We start from the raw sequence: 16,299 nt of genomic DNA, 5'->3' as shown, positions 1-16,299 counted from the left end.
TCGAGGATCTGATTTCAGACATCGACGCAAAAGCCTTGACTGGATATCGCGACATACCAAGAGTAATCATTTGGCTCTACATTTTTGGTTTCGTCGGGACAACCCTCGCCACACTTTTGGGTATTAGAAAAGTGTTCTTCGATGGAGGTCAAAGGCTGCTTATTTTTTTCGGCACGGTATTTAATTGAGCACATTCCAATGTCAACAAGCGCACGGTACTAATTGAGGCAGATTTCTACGGCTCTAATTACCGCGGCAACGATTGGCGTGACTGTGATCTACGCTTTGATTGCCGTTGGCATCAAGACTGTTTTAGGTAGCTTTGGAGCTTCAGCCAGTCTTGGCGTTGAGACATTATCCACTGCCTGGCTGGCAGTGGCATTTTCAGTTGCCTGCCTATTGGTGTGGCTGGTTGAATTGTGCTGCGGCTGTTTTTGAATATGATGTGAATTAGTGAGAGGAAGGGGTTTCAAATACTGTAACCCAAGGAATGCGGCCCCTTGACTTGACGAGAATTAAGTAATAATTTCTGCCATGGAAGTCTCACCACACGTGCAAAAGCTACAGTAAAGCAGATCCGAGAGAAGCGTGTCAGAAAGTGAATGAGATATGAGGGGTGTCTAGGGTCATGGCATTCTAGGCCCGTAGGTGTTTTGGATAGATTACTTGCAGCTTCTATTGGGGATTGGGAGGAGCCACTATCTCGGCAAAGTGTAGCAACATATCGGCCTCATATTGCTCACGTATCAAATGGAGGTAGTTTGAACATTCTTAATGAAATATGTTCGCAACACGCGATGCCCCTGGCAAAAGACTGACTGCATGAAGATGCACCCCACGATAACAACGTCAATACTTTAAAGCACATTTCTCATCCGATGAAACACATAGGCGTTTGACTTTAGTCTCTGACTGATACAGTCGCCTCTTTGCTGTTCGTGGGCGTTGTGAAATTGGTCGACGTGCCAAGATAGACCGGTGAAAGTCAATGATCAACGCTCGCCTTAGCTCTTCGTTCCATAGAATGTTGCTAGGCCGAATATCTTCTTAAATTATCCCCAATGACCTGATTTCTGCCTCTGACTTATGGATTTCACGACGAGACCGCGGGATTAGATTGATGGCTGCTGTGCTCCTACCTCCCCAGCCCATCAGGAGCAAGTGGCGAATATCCTCAGCCCCATGAAGAAATAGTACCCAAGCAAATCGGAACAACAGAGCCCCGAGCTTCCGCAGGACATGGTATACCTCCGCCTCGCGAGAGACTTCGTCCCACGGACCAGATGTGGTCCCTTTTCCGACGACAGTGTAATCATATTTGGCACAAGTAAGTTTGAATGGCGCAGCATATTATTCTAAGGGTTCAAGGGGAACACGTCGATCGATATTCTCATCAATTTAAGCTCTAAGAGAACGCATGAGCCCCTCCAAGGTGAGAATGGTTTGGATCATCGGGATGCTGGTGGTGGAGCATCATGTTGGGAGAAGACCCGTCTAGACTGCTATTATCCCGTAGGCCGAAAAGGCATCGCTGAGTGCAAGATGGTGCATTATGGCGTCGGGCGTAGTTTCCTCGACTATTCCCAGCCTTCTCTTGACGAGTGGCCTGCTGGGGTGACGGGGAGGACATAGCTTCAACATAGCTCCGCTTGCGCCGCATCGCCTGGTTCGAGCCGGAACCCGACGATTCTGGTGAATTGTGACGTCTTCGGGCATCCGAGGGCGCGCAAGACCTGGTGGATACTCGACGACCTGCGCTTGGAAATCGCAATGGAGGGGTGGGGATGGTTGGTAAGACCTCCAGGAAAAATAAAAGAATGCTCGCAATGTGGCCCTTGAAAATTGCATGGATCTCAAGCAGATCCACAAAGACCAAGGTCCCGGATATTTTCGTCTTAGCGACATTGAGGTTTGATTGGGTGAAGCGACAAAGAGACGAACCGAACCGCCATATACTTTGTCCAGACGTTATGCAGTAATTAGAGAACGTCACCCATTCAATTCAAATTTTATTCAAGAGTCGCGATTCGAGCTTGTTCTAAGATGTTTATTTCCCTGTTCCTTTCATCACGGAGTGAAAAGTATTCCAACTCTCTTCAAGGGCTGGTTGTCCCCAGCCTATCATCCATTCTGACTGCAGTGCCTGTTGTGCTGTCGCTCTCTCTCCCGGCCGGAAGGTCAGCATTGGGCGAAGCATTGCCTCAAATGCCTTCCTCTCCCTCTCCGTCACGATCTCCAGGCCAGCCTCGGCCCGAGGCTCCTGTATGCAGTAGTCAAACCTCAAGTCCCAAGTTCTGCGCACGCCATCGTGGCCGCTAGACGTCTCTGGCTTCAGATCCAATTCTCCCTCTTCGTTAAACCATTCAAGTCTCCTTTGCCAATTTTCCCACCACTCGTGAGGTAAAATGCCAAGAACTTCGACTTGCTCCGCGGTGACACGATCAGCAGTTGGGCGAAAGGCGTCAAATAAAGGTCGCTGGCCAAAAACCTCCCAAATGGTACAGGCAAGTGTCCAAATGTCCGAGGGAAATGAGAGTGGCTTATCGGAGAATCGGGCCTCGGGGGGCTGAAAGAGAGGAAGTGTCTTCGAAGAAAACCTGGGGGTTTTATGGGGGTTGAAAGATTCTCCAAAATCGCTGAGGACGATTCTTTCTTCTCCAAATACAATATCATCGCTGTGGACGCCAAACCAACCAGGAATGAAGACATGTGCAGGTATTCCATTCGACAGTGCCATGCCATCAAGACGAACAACGGCCTCTGACTCTGGCTCTCCAAATTTCTCATATAGTTCTGAAGTGGAATATCGATCGATCGATTCAGGAAACTGGACAAGAATGTTACCCAGATGAAGGTCTTGGAATAAATGAGGTCAGCTATGCAATCCAGTTGAGTCCATTTATAAGCTTCACATACCGCCATGTACAATGTCTTCACTGTGTAGGAAGGCCACCCCACGAATGAGCTGAGCGATGATTGACTGCGCGACCTTAGGCTGGAAAAGACCGAAAGTCGAGGCCTCTTTGGCATCAAACAAGCTCATCTGTGCGGGCGGGGTGACGATGCACTTGTGCTTCCCATTATGGCCGGCAACCCAGAATTCATCGATGAGAGGTGGAATAATTTCTCTACCCGGTCTAGACGACGAGTTCCCAAGAGAATGCATAAGACTAGCCTCACGTGTGTACGAACTGGTCTCGGCGGTGAGAATCTTCACTGCCACGTATCTGGTCCTTCGTCTGTCACGGGCTAACCATATAGTCGAGTATCCTCCGTATCCAAGCTTGTTAACCAGTCGATATCGGCCGTCATCCAAGTCGTCCCCAACTTTCAAAGGATGATATCCTCCGGGACAGTACCTGTCCAGGTCTTCCACGTATTCAATAAGCTTGTACTGAGTCTTGCCAGCTCGTGTGATCGACGGTCGAGATCCGCTGAATCCATTTGTATCCCGGCTCATTTCATCGGCTTTCAAAGTGACATAGGTGGATATCGATGGCGTCTTTCGGACATGAGACTGGTTTATGACGAAGCTGCATGCCTGTTTATGAAGTCGTCGGGTATTGGTGCAAGTACGTGTGAACATCTGCGGAGGCAACATGCAGCGTTACGACCGACCGCGTCGCGTTGGTCACTCTCTGTCTGACTAATCAGCTTTGCCGAAAGTGTGAAATATCCTAGCCTAACTAGTGAAGTGGGGAACTGTCTGCGAACCAGCACGCCACTGTGAACCAACCCACTCTTGAGATCTAGTTCGGCCACAGGAGGTAGTAGGAAACAAGAAAGGAGGACCTAGAAGTGGCTTGTAGAAAGAAATATGGTCTGAGTTGCTTATCTCTGCACGCATCCGCTTATATAACTACATATCGGAACGTGGTCGTTACAGTACGGACTAGTACGGGCCTAGCCAATCAAGTCTTTGAGAGGGTGAATTGTGAAATACTATAGAATATGCAGAATAAATGTTAAGGGGGTTGAACTCAGTAAGGTCGTTAAGAGCCTTAAGATCATCAGGCATGTGAGGGTGCTGAATGTTCCTCGGGCGCACTAGTAAAATTGCGACCCTCTTTTGTCAACACTACACCATTAGTAATCCTACACCGCTTCCCATTCCTTCTCGTAGGATGAAAGATGAGCTCGAACATTTGCTTTTACAGTAATTTATTGCTACAAAAGCTCATTCTTCGGTCCAGGCTCATAGTTCGTGGTTGCTGTGGTCCATCGGTCACTAAGCGCCCGCCAAAGAATTTCTGCACAGCGGCCGTTTCAGGTGGCTCCTCCGCACCTGTGAAGTCTTTTGCAGCCAGCCAATCCCTTGAAACGGGCGTTTTTTAAACGTATTAATACGTGGAACCCTTAGCTAGATGTTTTATTCATCGACAGCGGTAATATGATTGACACAATTCGTTAGTCACTAGCGCCCTTGGCTGCATCCAAAACAAGCTCCCATCCTTGATCTATTTTACTGGTCGCATTGAGAGCAGGTGAAGGCCGATCCAAAGCTAGCTGAGCGCTAAATGGTGAATATATTAGTTCCTGAAAATTTGTTCTTGTTTGAACCATGAATTCCTGTCCTCGAAAGATATTTGCACCACCAATTTTACATCTTTATCTTCCTTTCACTCATCATGTCAACCGTTAACATGGTCAAGTATTATTTCTACAAGGGAAAAATGCCGAAGAATCCAAAAGATTTGCAGGACATGGTGGCTCTGGCATATCAAACTGCCAGGGACATGAAACTTTATCCGCGGGCAATATTGATCCGGTGAGAACTGAAAATTCCTGGTAATTTACTGTTACCTTTATGGTATAAGATAACTAATTTAATTTCATGTACAGGTCCAAACATCACAAAACTACCACGGTCAACGGAAAAACTGGAGAGGATCCGAAAGGCTGGCATTTAACATTTTGTTATAAGGACGATAATCAACTCACGAACAGAACACATACCGCATGCCATGGATACACGAAAGACGAGTCTTCCTGGGAGCTTCTTGAATCCACCCACGCCGGCGACAAACCAGATTCGGTGAAGCGCAGATACTCGAAGAGCGCCAGTGTCTGGCCAGGACTTGAAGAATTGGATGAAGCTCCAGAGATCGGGTATGGCCACTTTCTGTAAGGCTCATGTTGGCACAACGAATTTTTGCCTCCCGCAAATGATGGCCCATTTGATATTATCATGCTAAATCTACGCTTTTCTTGATATCCTGATTGGGAAAGTGATCGGAATATCATTGCTATTCTTGGAGGTCCAGTGGCCTTAACCAGTTGCTGTCATCCCCTAGGTCGGCGCTTTCTGCCAGTCACACACGATGTGGGTCCATTTCAAACTGGCATACCCATGAGAACATGAACGGCGGACGAGAAGGTGTCTCAATAATTAATCTTCACTTTGCGCTATATCTTCGTAATACATACAAATTGCTATTTCCAAGGGAGCTTTGGAGAACTTGCATTGGTGCATCTGAGCAACATCCACAAAGATAGAGTAATACAGCACAGGATGAGAAAGCTTGAATATCCTGCGAGCAGTCGACATGAGAGGTGCGAGCCAAGTTCGCAGTACCAGTAGTTCACTCCAGCAATAAATTCGACCATGGCAAAGTCAAGAAACACCAGCGGCAGCCACATGATTGAAGCCTCATATTGTTTTGGCGTGGAGAATTCATCGAAATAAAATTGAAGCATCGATGAGGTGACGCGTGAAATGACTGAGGTCAATATGGCACTGGAAAACAGCCATGGTGAAGTGTACTCATGTTGAGGTACATCTGGGCGCGATCTTTCAAGCAGGAGGAAAGCTGTCGAAAGGACAGCAATGCAATATGAAAGTTGGGAAAGGTTGTTGTTTAAGCTCTTTGCTTTCTCAGAAATCATGTGCATGTCAGGCAGAATGTCCCCTGCAGGTAAAATCTCAATAGCTGGAGATTTCTCAATACGTTGGTGCTGGTGTTCCATGTTGCCCTTCGTGTGTCAAGTTTAGCGGGCTATTATGCCGTTTTATACATTTATAGACCAAAGCATATAGTCTCGAAAGTAAAGTCAACCTTAAAGGGCATATATTTGTAAAATTTCAAATTTAATTGTGTCAATTAATACGAGAAGGCTGTGGTGTGGTGGCAGCGCAGATTGATGGAAATGAATTTCAGCTGATGATTACAGGGTCAGATAACTTTCATGGACGCTAATGGAGTTACATTATGCTATCCACTGCCTGAAAGCCTCCCATGTGTTTTTGGACTGATTCAAGAAGAATCAATAAAATCAGCGGATTGGTGGTTTTACAACTTTTCAAAACCCAAACAAAAGATCTCATGAATCAATTTGATTACCATTTCGATGTGTCGATTTTCACACTATCCACATTATTTGCCGCAGTGATTATATGACTTGTATTATTTATGATACTTGATTTATGCTCCAGGGATGCGAAGTATACAGCTCAAATTGGAGCATATTACTCTGCTGGGAGCACACTAGGATTCTTCCTTGTTTTTCGAGTCGTTCTCGGATCCATAATGGGAATTTACGTTCCCTGTGACCGACGATCGACTATACAACATGCCTTTGAAAAGCACCTCCAGTCCTTCAAGCGTTGATGTGAGGATTAAAACAGATTTTCCAAATTACTCGTTCAAACAAACCTCAAGGAAAGACCTCACAAAACCACACGGACACACCTCGGTATGGCGAATAACCCTGATCCGTCCATTGGAAGCATATTCTAGGCTACTGATGTTCTGTTCCAGGTTTAATTTTGTTCCACTGTGCAATATTAATGAGAATACATAACGCTAGCATTTATTTGTGGAGATCTCACCCCAGGTATTGGAGTAATCTCTATGAACTCTACTATACTAGTTACTAGACTGTAGTGTTCCTGGGAGCATAATCCGAAACTTCCATGATTCGAAACTTCTTGGAGTCCCAAAATAATACCATATATTTATTAATGTACTGTGAATATTGATTTTCATGATTCTTCTCTATTTTCATTTCACCATGTTCATTCCTGTTGTCGTCAATCAAATCATGGAGATGATGTTGATTCCAGCTTTACTGGCACGGCTCCTAAGCTATAATCGCACATCAAAAGACATGAAGTGGGAGCAGTATTTGGACGCTGCTCTTTCTATCACCAATATTTGCCTACTTATCATCTTGGCAGTTATAGAAAAAATAACGAATGATGGAAGATGTGAGAAAAGGTTCCAATTCTTACGTCATTTTGAAAGCTAACAATACATCAACGCAAAGACCAGCCCATTTTACTTTCCATTGTTGGTATATTTCCATTCTTATTCGAGGTTCGGTTCTCAAGATAGCTTTGATTGCAGCTAGCTCACTAAGTTACTAGTGTTTACAGATGAAAGTCCTCCTTAAACCGCCATGTGACATGCCTCAATATCTATGTACTGTGGTAGCAGCAGTCTCGAGCTCGACTAAATTGCTATTTTGTCTTCTGGGTATCCATAACGCATCATCTCTTGAATATGGCATATGCATTGTTGTTGTGATTGACTACATTTGCGTTTCAGCTGTGTACTTTGCACTTTTTCGGAAGGCAATACCAAATTATCATGGGCGGAAGAAATTGCGCAAGGGTATACTACGCACCTTTGCGATCGCTGTTACTCTAGTATGCGTCACTGTTCCCGGCATTGTCTACAAAAGGCTGGCGTTTATCATTCGGTGTAAGTGCAGACTTCAGAAACCTTTTGGCTCTTAGTGTGCTGCTTGATTGACTGAATAGTCTCAAATGTTGATATGCTTCTATTGGACAGTGCGCGACGTCGCGGGCCGCAATGTTGAAACATCAGTCAGCTTTCCGACTTGGCCCCAGAGCTATGTTAACTCTCTTTCATCTCTGAACGCGGCTTCTGTAGCCTACCATAGCACAATATATGAAATCGAAATGAGGCAACAGTCTTCCGCCTGAGCAGCAAGCTTGAAGCTAGTCAAATCACCGAGACAGCATATGGCAGTCTCTTTACGAACGTGGGCTTTGAAAGAGCATATAGATGGGACGGTTTTCTTTTGCTCTAATCACTGAAATGGTGTTTGTGGCTTTTCTTTCAAGAAATGCTATAAGGGTGCTTCACTGACCAAACAATGAATCTTAGAAGGCTGTATAAACGTCTGGCCTTTGCGAGTATTGGCCAGTATAAGAATTATAATGGAATTTCACTTTTAAAATTCAAACCAGCCACTCCTTCGGGTGCAAATGCTCTAGATAAGAAATAAGATTACTATTGCTCGCTAACAAGCATGGTGTCGTTGAAGAACACACTTACATTTGTACCTGCGTGAATTCAGTATGCTAACTTGGGGCTGGTCTTTTTGTTGCCGTACTCACGGCGTGTCACTACTTTTAAAAAAAGATTGCGGAGACATGTGAACGGATAATATTATATTCAAGCTCCTGATCTTTGCTAGCCTCAAGATCAATCAATGGTGTATTCTTTTAGCTTCCCAATTGAGCGCCTGCAGTCGGAGGCTCAAATCTTCTCATTCAGTAAGCTCCCAGTGAACACAGATGCTTTGACTGTATCTCTTCCGTATAGCATGTCCTAAGTGAACAGGCTGCCCTCTGGTTCTTTCGGTCTTCACGAGGTCATTGAGTCTCAGGTTTCATCGTTAAAATTGCTCTCACCCACTGGAAATAAGGACGGTCCACACTGACTATTCGTCGCGATAGTGGTGTCGTATTGTATATCGCGTACTGGCATGTACTCATTGTGATCTTCTTGGGAGCTTTTGCGATCGCAGTGTCCCAAATCATCATGGTCCGATTTGTACTGAGCATCATCTTGTGCTCAGCGTTCGGTCGCCACATACTATCAAGGTGAACTGGAGCATGAGCGGGTAATTTCGCGTCCACTTCAAGTTGTCGAGCAATTTCGTTCCTTGTATATAACCAAGCATAGACGATAACATAGCGTCCGTCCGATAAGCGACGAAGATCGGACACCTTAGCGTAATCCATACCTTTTGGACCAATGTCGACGATCACAATATCGCCGCGGTGGATTGTCCACCGTGGAAGGTGTGCTGAGGAAACAACAGAGAGGCTTTCCCATGCAGCTGCTCTATCCACCAGGATTGGCCGGAGCTGTGCGGCGCCATCCCCAGTGACTTGATATAAGATCTGAGCAGAAGGCGCATGCGCGACCTTGACACTGGCTGTATTCACCTTTCTCTTTTCTCTCCGTTTCATCTTTTTGTTCTCTGCAGAAGTTTTCTCTTCTTCCTGCCAAATAAAATGTCAGCGACAAATTTTCACGGTGCTCTCTTCGCTTAGATTGTGGCATATTTGCAGTGGTTGGCTTACTTCGGGAGTTTGTGGGCCATCTTTCCGGAGTTCCGCTTGTATATTGTTAAAATACCTTCAATAAGACTGCATAAATGGCACGTATTCTTACAAGGCTTATTCAAAATGGCACTGATGCTCATGGGATTGACCGGCATCATGCTTGGGAAGCTTGAGGTATTCTTGTACTCTCTTTCTGAGCAGGAATAATGTGGGCAACCGCTTAACGGAGAAGCCGAGGGGACGTTTGCAAAAAGCCTTTTTATAAGTGTCCGACTCTTAGGACCATCAATGGGCTTGCACTCATTTTTCAGGCCACATTGAAGTTGAAAAATTTAGTAGTACTCCGCTATGGTGGAACACGACGACTCGGAGTGTCATTGATTCCAGGCCTCCAAACTGTATTGATCTGGAATAAGATAATAGCCATGTTGAAAGGACACACTCCCACGCCATGCATTGCTTGACAAGTGCTTGATTGAGCATATAACTTTTACTACCACGCTCCAAATTACATTGATGTCGTAGATATCCAGCTTGGTTGCGAGTAGACTTGAACCTCTCTGATCACGTAACCAGACAACCAATCGCGTCTTCTCCTCGGTGTAACAATCTGTTTATTCTTTTTGTTGTAACTCAAAGGAAGATTGATTATTTTTCTATTGAGAGGGAAATATGAGGCTATATGTACAGCGAGAGGGTCAAGTTGATGATTCTTCGTATAGATACTTTGGGATTAATTCCGATGCTTGGCTTGGTTCCTGATCTGCACCAGCCTCACGTCACAACACTTTTTCTTCCCTGCCACGCAAGATACCGTGCGCTGACTGATATCCATGAGTCGTAATTATTATCTAATCCATATAGTCATCCACAATTCTGACAGAATATCTCTAAACACGTAATCAAGCCCGAAAAGCATGTACCAATGGTATGAGTCATGTATATGTCCTTGTCTCTTTATTCTCTGGCTCCGCCACCGCAGTTTAATTAACATGTGGCATGTTGACGGATAAAACGGATCACATGATGAATTGTTCCAACAGAATCTGTCGGACACAGAAGCAGGTAAAATTGTGCAAACTTTCCCCTTTCCACCTTCGTATCGATCAAGTCATTCAAGCAACTGAATTAAAGCAAGTTTGACTGTTTTGAGGGGAACTTCAGTGCACATTTGACTTCCCGTAATTTGTGTTGGTGCGCAGCGGCGACAAGGAAGTAGTCAACGTAAACACAGACAATGCGGTCAAATCCATCAAATCCATCAAATCCATCAAATCCATCAAATCCATCAAATCCATCAAATCCATCAAATCCATCAAATCCATCAAATCCATCAAATCCATCAAATCCATCAAATCCATCAAATCAATCAAATCCATCAAATCAATCCTCAGCCCCAGTATCAGGTGACCATAGGCGCTAAGCGTACTACTGTTATCGCAAGGTAAGCATCCGATCATCTAGCAGCTAGCAGCGGCGCTCCGTCTATCATGCGACCGGCATGCTCCCTCTATTCGCTACACAACCCCCTTACTTGCCCCTTTCTTACTACTAGCGTCTGACCTAAGTCACTTTACAAAAACATGTCGCTATCCTGACTTTCTGCTAACCACCCTTTACGTCCTTCGCATTAATACTAAAGGTAGGGTTGGGTTTCAAGGTCTGTGGCGATCGAGAAAGTGTAATTCATGTCCTTCTGGATTGTCCCAACCCGAGGATTTTGCGGCGGGAGCTACAGCGAAGAGTAGGTGAGGCATTCAATAGTGTGGCAGTTCTGTTGGATGGTTGCAAGGCAGGCGACAAAGGTAATATCAACAATGTCTCCCGAGCCAAGACAGTGGATGCTGTGGTGGACTTTGCGGAGGCGTCACAACGGTTTCGAAGTCGGACGCCAAGCGGGCAGCCTAATAACGAGAACGGCAACTAGGTTACAGGCCTCGGCGGGGCTCTAAGTTCGTTCAGGAAGTGATACATTCAAATTGTACGTACACAGATTTATATAATTGTGGTAGGATGTCTATCGCTTAGCGAGTGGATTATAAACCTCATCCACTAGCTGAAAACGGATTCGTTCTTGGCCTGGTAGTCAAAGCTACATAACCCTTTCCCCAATTCGAGCTTATAAATTGCCTGAAACTTTCCTAAAAATTGCCGGACCGTGATGGGCGTTTCCACCGCCTTTCCGAGCTTTCGTAAGCACACCATTTTTGTCAAGGGTCGGCACGAAGCGCAGCGCGGCCCGCACCACACCAGATCGGGAGTTCCCGCTCTTTCCCCTACACTTCAGAATTCATCCGGAGGATAGATCTGCGAATCAGAGACTCTGCCAAATGTTCAAGAATTACTACCCTTAGTACCGATGACTCCTGCTGGTGTGGATTTGCAAATGACGTATTGTCTAAGGGATTAGCCGATTACGGACATTCCGCAAACAGAGGAAATGGAAACTGAGGTTGTAGCCTAACTGACCCGTTCCAAATAGATTCACAATGGTATTTTTCTGTTTTCGGAAAGTTAATACAGCTGTCGAAAATTTTCCTTTTCCTTTTTCTCGCGTTCCTTCCAGTTGCTGAAAGCCTCACTGAATATTCTGAGGTGTAAAACTGATTTGAGCTATAGGACAGTCCTTCAGAAAGTTAAGCTCGTCGAATCTACGACGTATCCTGTTCTCAAATATGCACGCTTCAAGGGATCATAACAAACAAAATCTGGAGCTTGTATGAAATAAGACGAGATATTATTGTCACTTCATGCTTTATCGAAGTCAGTCGTGAGGTGACTGCCATGACCGTCTAAAATAAGCAATCAATATCGACCAGAACTATGACCAGTAGTTGCAGGAATAAAGGCTGGTCTTGCGCCTCAGCCCTTCGAGGCACCAAATGCGCTCCACCGAAGTTCTAACTGTGGTATAGATGCGGACAACAGTTTGGTGGTGAACTACGTCAGGTGTGCGCGTGAAATTGTATTATATCATGACTAGCTCAGAGTTCTATAATAAAATATGGGGAGTAGAATTATCAGAGCTGGAGATATGGTACTACTGTAGTAAAATACTCACTGCTGGCCGAAATTTGTGTAATGTACTGCTAGAATACCTTTAAGTAGAATTCTTGCCTAGCACTTATCATACAGCTTTAGTATACGTACCACCAAAGGCGGCCCTGCATTCTATTCTTGAATCTCTTTCTGGCAATGACTACTCTCATACGGTTGGATGTGAGATTCAGGCTCTTGGTAAGTCAGGAAGGCCGAGAGAGTGACTTTCGGAACATCTTTCCGTTACCTAACCTTCACAGAGTTACATCAAAAAAGAGAACATACAATAGCACTAACTTTTTAAGGGTACATCAGTATCTCGAGATTTTAACCGTATTGCCGATCCCAGCAAGATTAAGTCATCCCATTGCTACCAACAAAGTAGTAGAGTTACCGTCATCCATGGCAGTTGGCTGGCGGAGCAAACCATTTTCCAGGTTCGTCCAAGCGAGGCACACGAGTTTTGTGGGCTCCCTTTCCATAGATGATTGTTCGATATTTTCCCCCAGTGGGACTGAGAGCAAGTCTCGCCACATTGTCTTTGCAATTTGCTCCAGCCGTAACATCAACTGCCACCATGGGAGCATAGATCTCGACATCCACGAACAGGGTTGAGCCCCTCAGTGAATGTTGAAACTTCAAATGATTAGGGGCCAGTGATGTGGCTTCCCAGCCATCGGATACACTGGTGGCTTTGATGTTTATGCCAGGTGGAGCATCGACTTTGAGTTCAGCCTGATCAAATTCCGAAACCATGTCAATCGCAGAGAACACTCCCTTGAGCTTCCGGAATTTCGAGAGATACTCAGTTGCTTGTATAAGGCGCAACGATTGATCTTTCAGCTCAGGAACCCGGCTGCCCTTGAGAAATTGGCCAATGCTTTGCACTTCCATATTGACTATCGCGTCATCCTCGGCGTTCCTCCGGCTACCCTGCCACGCAATGAACTTGTCCTTATCAGTTGGGTCCTGTGCTAGGTTTCCGTTGTTCGCAGGGTTGCCCCCGAGGACTTTGCACTGGTATCGACGGGTGTTGCGATACTCGTCGTACTCAAGCTGGTTGGTAATTTTTGCCTCAGCGGATACTATGCCCTTATATTCAAAATTGATATTTGCTGCAAAGGCCGTTTTTCTCTCCTCTTTCATATTTTCTTTCTCAATGCAGAGCTGGTATCGTGTTCCAGCTGTGCATCTGACAATTAGGTGAGTCCCCCAATCCTCGAAAAAGCTAGAGTACTTCTCGAAACTTGTGTTAGGGTCCCATTGTGGGAGGCCTCGAATGTCTTCGGTCAAATTCTGATTAAGAAACTCATTCGTGGCCGCATCAGCCAAAAATGCATGGTAAGTCTCCTGGTTGAAGCTGTACATTCCATACAGGCTGTCAACTTTGAATACTCGCCCATAATCATATTGCGCTGACGCTGACGCGCTGACACCGGCATATTGAGCCGTTAGGGATGCCTCGGCAGTGAACCGGTGTGCCATCTTTGTGCCTGATTCACAGATCAGGGAATTCGCTTGTCCGCTGGACCCCATACCCTTCGAAAATCGAACATTTATGGGCACGCGGTATTCTTTTTGGGATCCTGGGATCTGCACAATAGTCCCGTCATTTCCCATCTTCACGATAGTCTTTCTGGAACTGCTCGTAGCGCTTCGAATATCAAAGGGATCGACACCTTCCGAACTTTAGTCTTTTGACAGACGTGGTTGCCTTTGTTCAAACTCACCATCTTTAAACATATTGACGGCGCCGCCTAGTACATCACATACTGGTAGAATGTGGACAGTTGCCATGTTGAGTTTCCAGTCAAGCTATGCTATACTGGTGTGACATGTGAATGATAGGAAGATAATGGGGATAAAACTAGTAGGCCACCGAATTTATAGGGTAAGCGCCAGGGTTCCTACGCACTATGCGTGTACTGTTTTGATTGACAAGTCATCAGTTGATAGAGTGAGTAAATGACATCAATCAACAACCTTTTGGCGGGGCTAGGGAGAAGGTTACATTAATATCATCATCCTTTGGTTATATCCCGGTTTTCTAGTTGTATTATTAGTGCCATGAAGTCATTCGACGTCAGCTTAAACTTCCTTCCAACAGCTGCGTGCTCTGCTGACATTATTTACGAAAGATCATTTAGGGGCGAATGAGCAGTTAGTAGGACGAAAACAGTCAAATTAAGTGCAACCAGTTACACCCAGTCTTTATCTCCTAATCTCAACGTTGCATGCGGGAGACACTGACCAGTAACATCTCAAGCATACTTCCGAGGATGCCTTATTCCCTAGTATATTACATCAATACCGGCCAGTGGTGAGTATTCTGCTATAGTGGTACCAGTTCCCTGGCTCTAATAACGCTATATGAATTCCTCTCGGCGTTTGTCATAGACATCTGAGCTAGTCATGACATAATATATGATGCTTTTATCCGTACTCATACTCAGGTCTGGATGGAGAAGGTTATAAAGCTGTACAGTGTTCCACCAGATTTCAATTCTAACATTATCTTTCACAAACAACCAATCTTTACAACAGAAATATTTACTTTGCTTTTCACCTAACCAAAATGGTCTACTCGCAATGGGTGGTAGTCGAGGTCTACAACAAGTTCAGACATTCGGATATCACTATCAAAGAGGCAACGATCGACTAGTAAGTTTTTTGATAAGTATCCTACAGATGCTGATACAGCTCTAATGATGCCAGTGGTAAATACCATGAGAATGGTAACAAGGATAACAATCTCGAGCCTGAAGACATCAACGGAATTGTTATCAAGCCCGGAAAAGTTGGATATGTTTCTGCTTGTGGCAAGGCTGAGATACACTACGGGACCGATGGCACCTTTGCTTTATTTGATGGAAGCACCAAGATCTGCAAGCTCTTCTTTGACGTTCCATACCACAAATCAACCAATGACTTCCAAGTGAAGGATCGTAATGATGATTATGCGGTCTCCGTCTCTGAGTGGAATCGTGAGGGGGGTGCCTTGGGCAATGTCCGAGTTAATGTTGGAAAGTTCGGCTGATTTAGTGTTTTGTCGGCGCACAGAGCGGTAACTTACCACCAGAAAGAGATGGATCACATCAGGAAAGACATTCTTTTGTGTTTGTATTTAATACTTCTGAGGGTTAGGGAGAAGAGACTGTGATCAGCTATTGAGTATCAATTAGCACAGAACATATTGCGTTTCAGCCGCTACGCGCTGAGTCTCAAATTGGAGTCAGAGCAACTCATAAATATAACCCTTGGGGCAACATTTAGTCAGCGTTAAATGTCCACAGGGCGCCTTGCCACACCAAGCTGCGGTATTCACAGTTGTAAATGACAAAATAAAAATAGCTTCTGTATCAAGATTGTATAGTCCGGGTTGCTTCTAGCACTGGTACAGTGACTCCTCTCAAAGCTGGGGGCCTCAAAAAAGAGGTAGTCGAAAACCCGGCGTGTCATGTAAATATCTGATTCTCACAAGGACGCGCATTTGAGGTAAATGGACATTGATAATTTGCATGGACGCTAAGGGAGCAACATTATGCTATCCCCTGCCTGGAAGCCCCTCGTGTGCTTTTGGACCGATTCGAGAAGAATCAACAGAATCAGCGGATTGGTGAGCTTACAACTTTCCAAAACCGGAACGAAAGATCTCATGATTCAATTCAATGACCATTTTGATGTGTCGATATTCAATCTGCTTATGACTAGGCTTCACATGCAGTATCTTTGTAATTCAGAGAAGTCAAATCCGTGCTATAAATTTGAACCGACCCCATATGTATATAGTTCTTTCATGCAGGGTATGAACATCTCTCCTGAGTGTTTAATTTAATTTGGTTGAAAATAACGAAAGGATGATACAAAGCGGGCATCAGGTTTTTCTCCGTGGGCTATGAACTTGGATAACAACTTATCACGGTGAATTAACGGCCCCG

At 45.1% G+C, this 16,299-nt stretch overlaps 6 protein-coding genes across 6 annotated transcripts; 2 read left to right on the top strand and 4 right to left on the bottom strand.

Annotated features, from left to right (window-relative positions):
* Positions 1–849: 849 nt before the first annotated feature.
* Positions 850–1,349, bottom strand: N7484_006074 (uncharacterized protein; the record flags this gene model as incomplete). Its single annotated transcript, XM_057116493.1, is given in 3 exon segments — positions 850–1,030; positions 1,067–1,265; positions 1,277–1,349. 3 exon segments carry the CDS (start codon positions 1,347–1,349, stop codon positions 850–852), a joined length of 453 nt encoding a protein of 150 aa, XP_056972376.1.
* A 698-nt stretch (positions 1,350–2,047) lies between these two features.
* Positions 2,048–3,460, bottom strand: N7484_006073 (uncharacterized protein; the record flags this gene model as incomplete). The annotated part of the gene is made up of 2 exons (XM_057116492.1): positions 2,048–2,856; positions 2,917–3,460. The coding sequence occupies 2 exons, from the start codon at positions 3,458–3,460 to the stop codon at positions 2,048–2,050; spliced, it is 1,353 nt and encodes a 450-aa protein (XP_056972375.1).
* Positions 3,461–4,628: 1,168 nt separating this feature from the next.
* Positions 4,629–5,128, top strand: N7484_006072 (uncharacterized protein; the record flags this gene model as incomplete). The annotated part of the gene is made up of 2 exons (XM_057116491.1): positions 4,629–4,768; positions 4,843–5,128. The coding sequence occupies 2 exons, from the start codon at positions 4,629–4,631 to the stop codon at positions 5,126–5,128; spliced, it is 426 nt and encodes a 141-aa protein (XP_056972374.1).
* A 3,495-nt stretch (positions 5,129–8,623) lies between these two features.
* On the bottom strand, positions 8,624–9,480 carry N7484_006071 (uncharacterized protein; the record flags this gene model as incomplete). Its single annotated transcript, XM_057116490.1, has 3 exons — positions 8,624–9,259; positions 9,341–9,375; positions 9,432–9,480. The coding sequence occupies 3 exons, from the start codon at positions 9,478–9,480 to the stop codon at positions 8,624–8,626; spliced, it is 720 nt and encodes a 239-aa protein (XP_056972373.1).
* A 3,277-nt stretch (positions 9,481–12,757) lies between these two features.
* On the bottom strand, positions 12,758–13,981 carry N7484_006070 (uncharacterized protein; the record flags this gene model as incomplete). The annotated part of the gene is made up of 1 exon (XM_057116489.1): positions 12,758–13,981. The coding sequence occupies one exon, from the start codon at positions 13,979–13,981 to the stop codon at positions 12,758–12,760; it is 1,224 nt and encodes a 407-aa protein (XP_056972372.1).
* Positions 13,982–14,936: 955 nt separating this feature from the next.
* On the top strand, positions 14,937–15,398 carry N7484_006069 (aegerolysin family protein; the record flags this gene model as incomplete). Its single annotated transcript, XM_057116488.1, has 2 exons — positions 14,937–15,022; positions 15,077–15,398. 2 exons carry the CDS (start codon positions 14,937–14,939, stop codon positions 15,396–15,398), a joined length of 408 nt encoding a protein of 135 aa, XP_056972371.1.
* Positions 15,399–16,299: the final 901 nt, after the last annotated feature.

This window comes from Penicillium longicatenatum, assembly GCF_028827895.1.
Source record: "Penicillium longicatenatum strain IBT 33135 chromosome Unknown contig_3_segment0_segment0, whole genome shotgun sequence".
Classification (NCBI taxonomy): domain Eukaryota; kingdom Fungi; phylum Ascomycota; class Eurotiomycetes; order Eurotiales; family Aspergillaceae; genus Penicillium; species Penicillium longicatenatum.
Note: the sequence above shows the minus strand (reverse complement) of the source record. Positions and strands in the feature narration are given on the sequence as shown.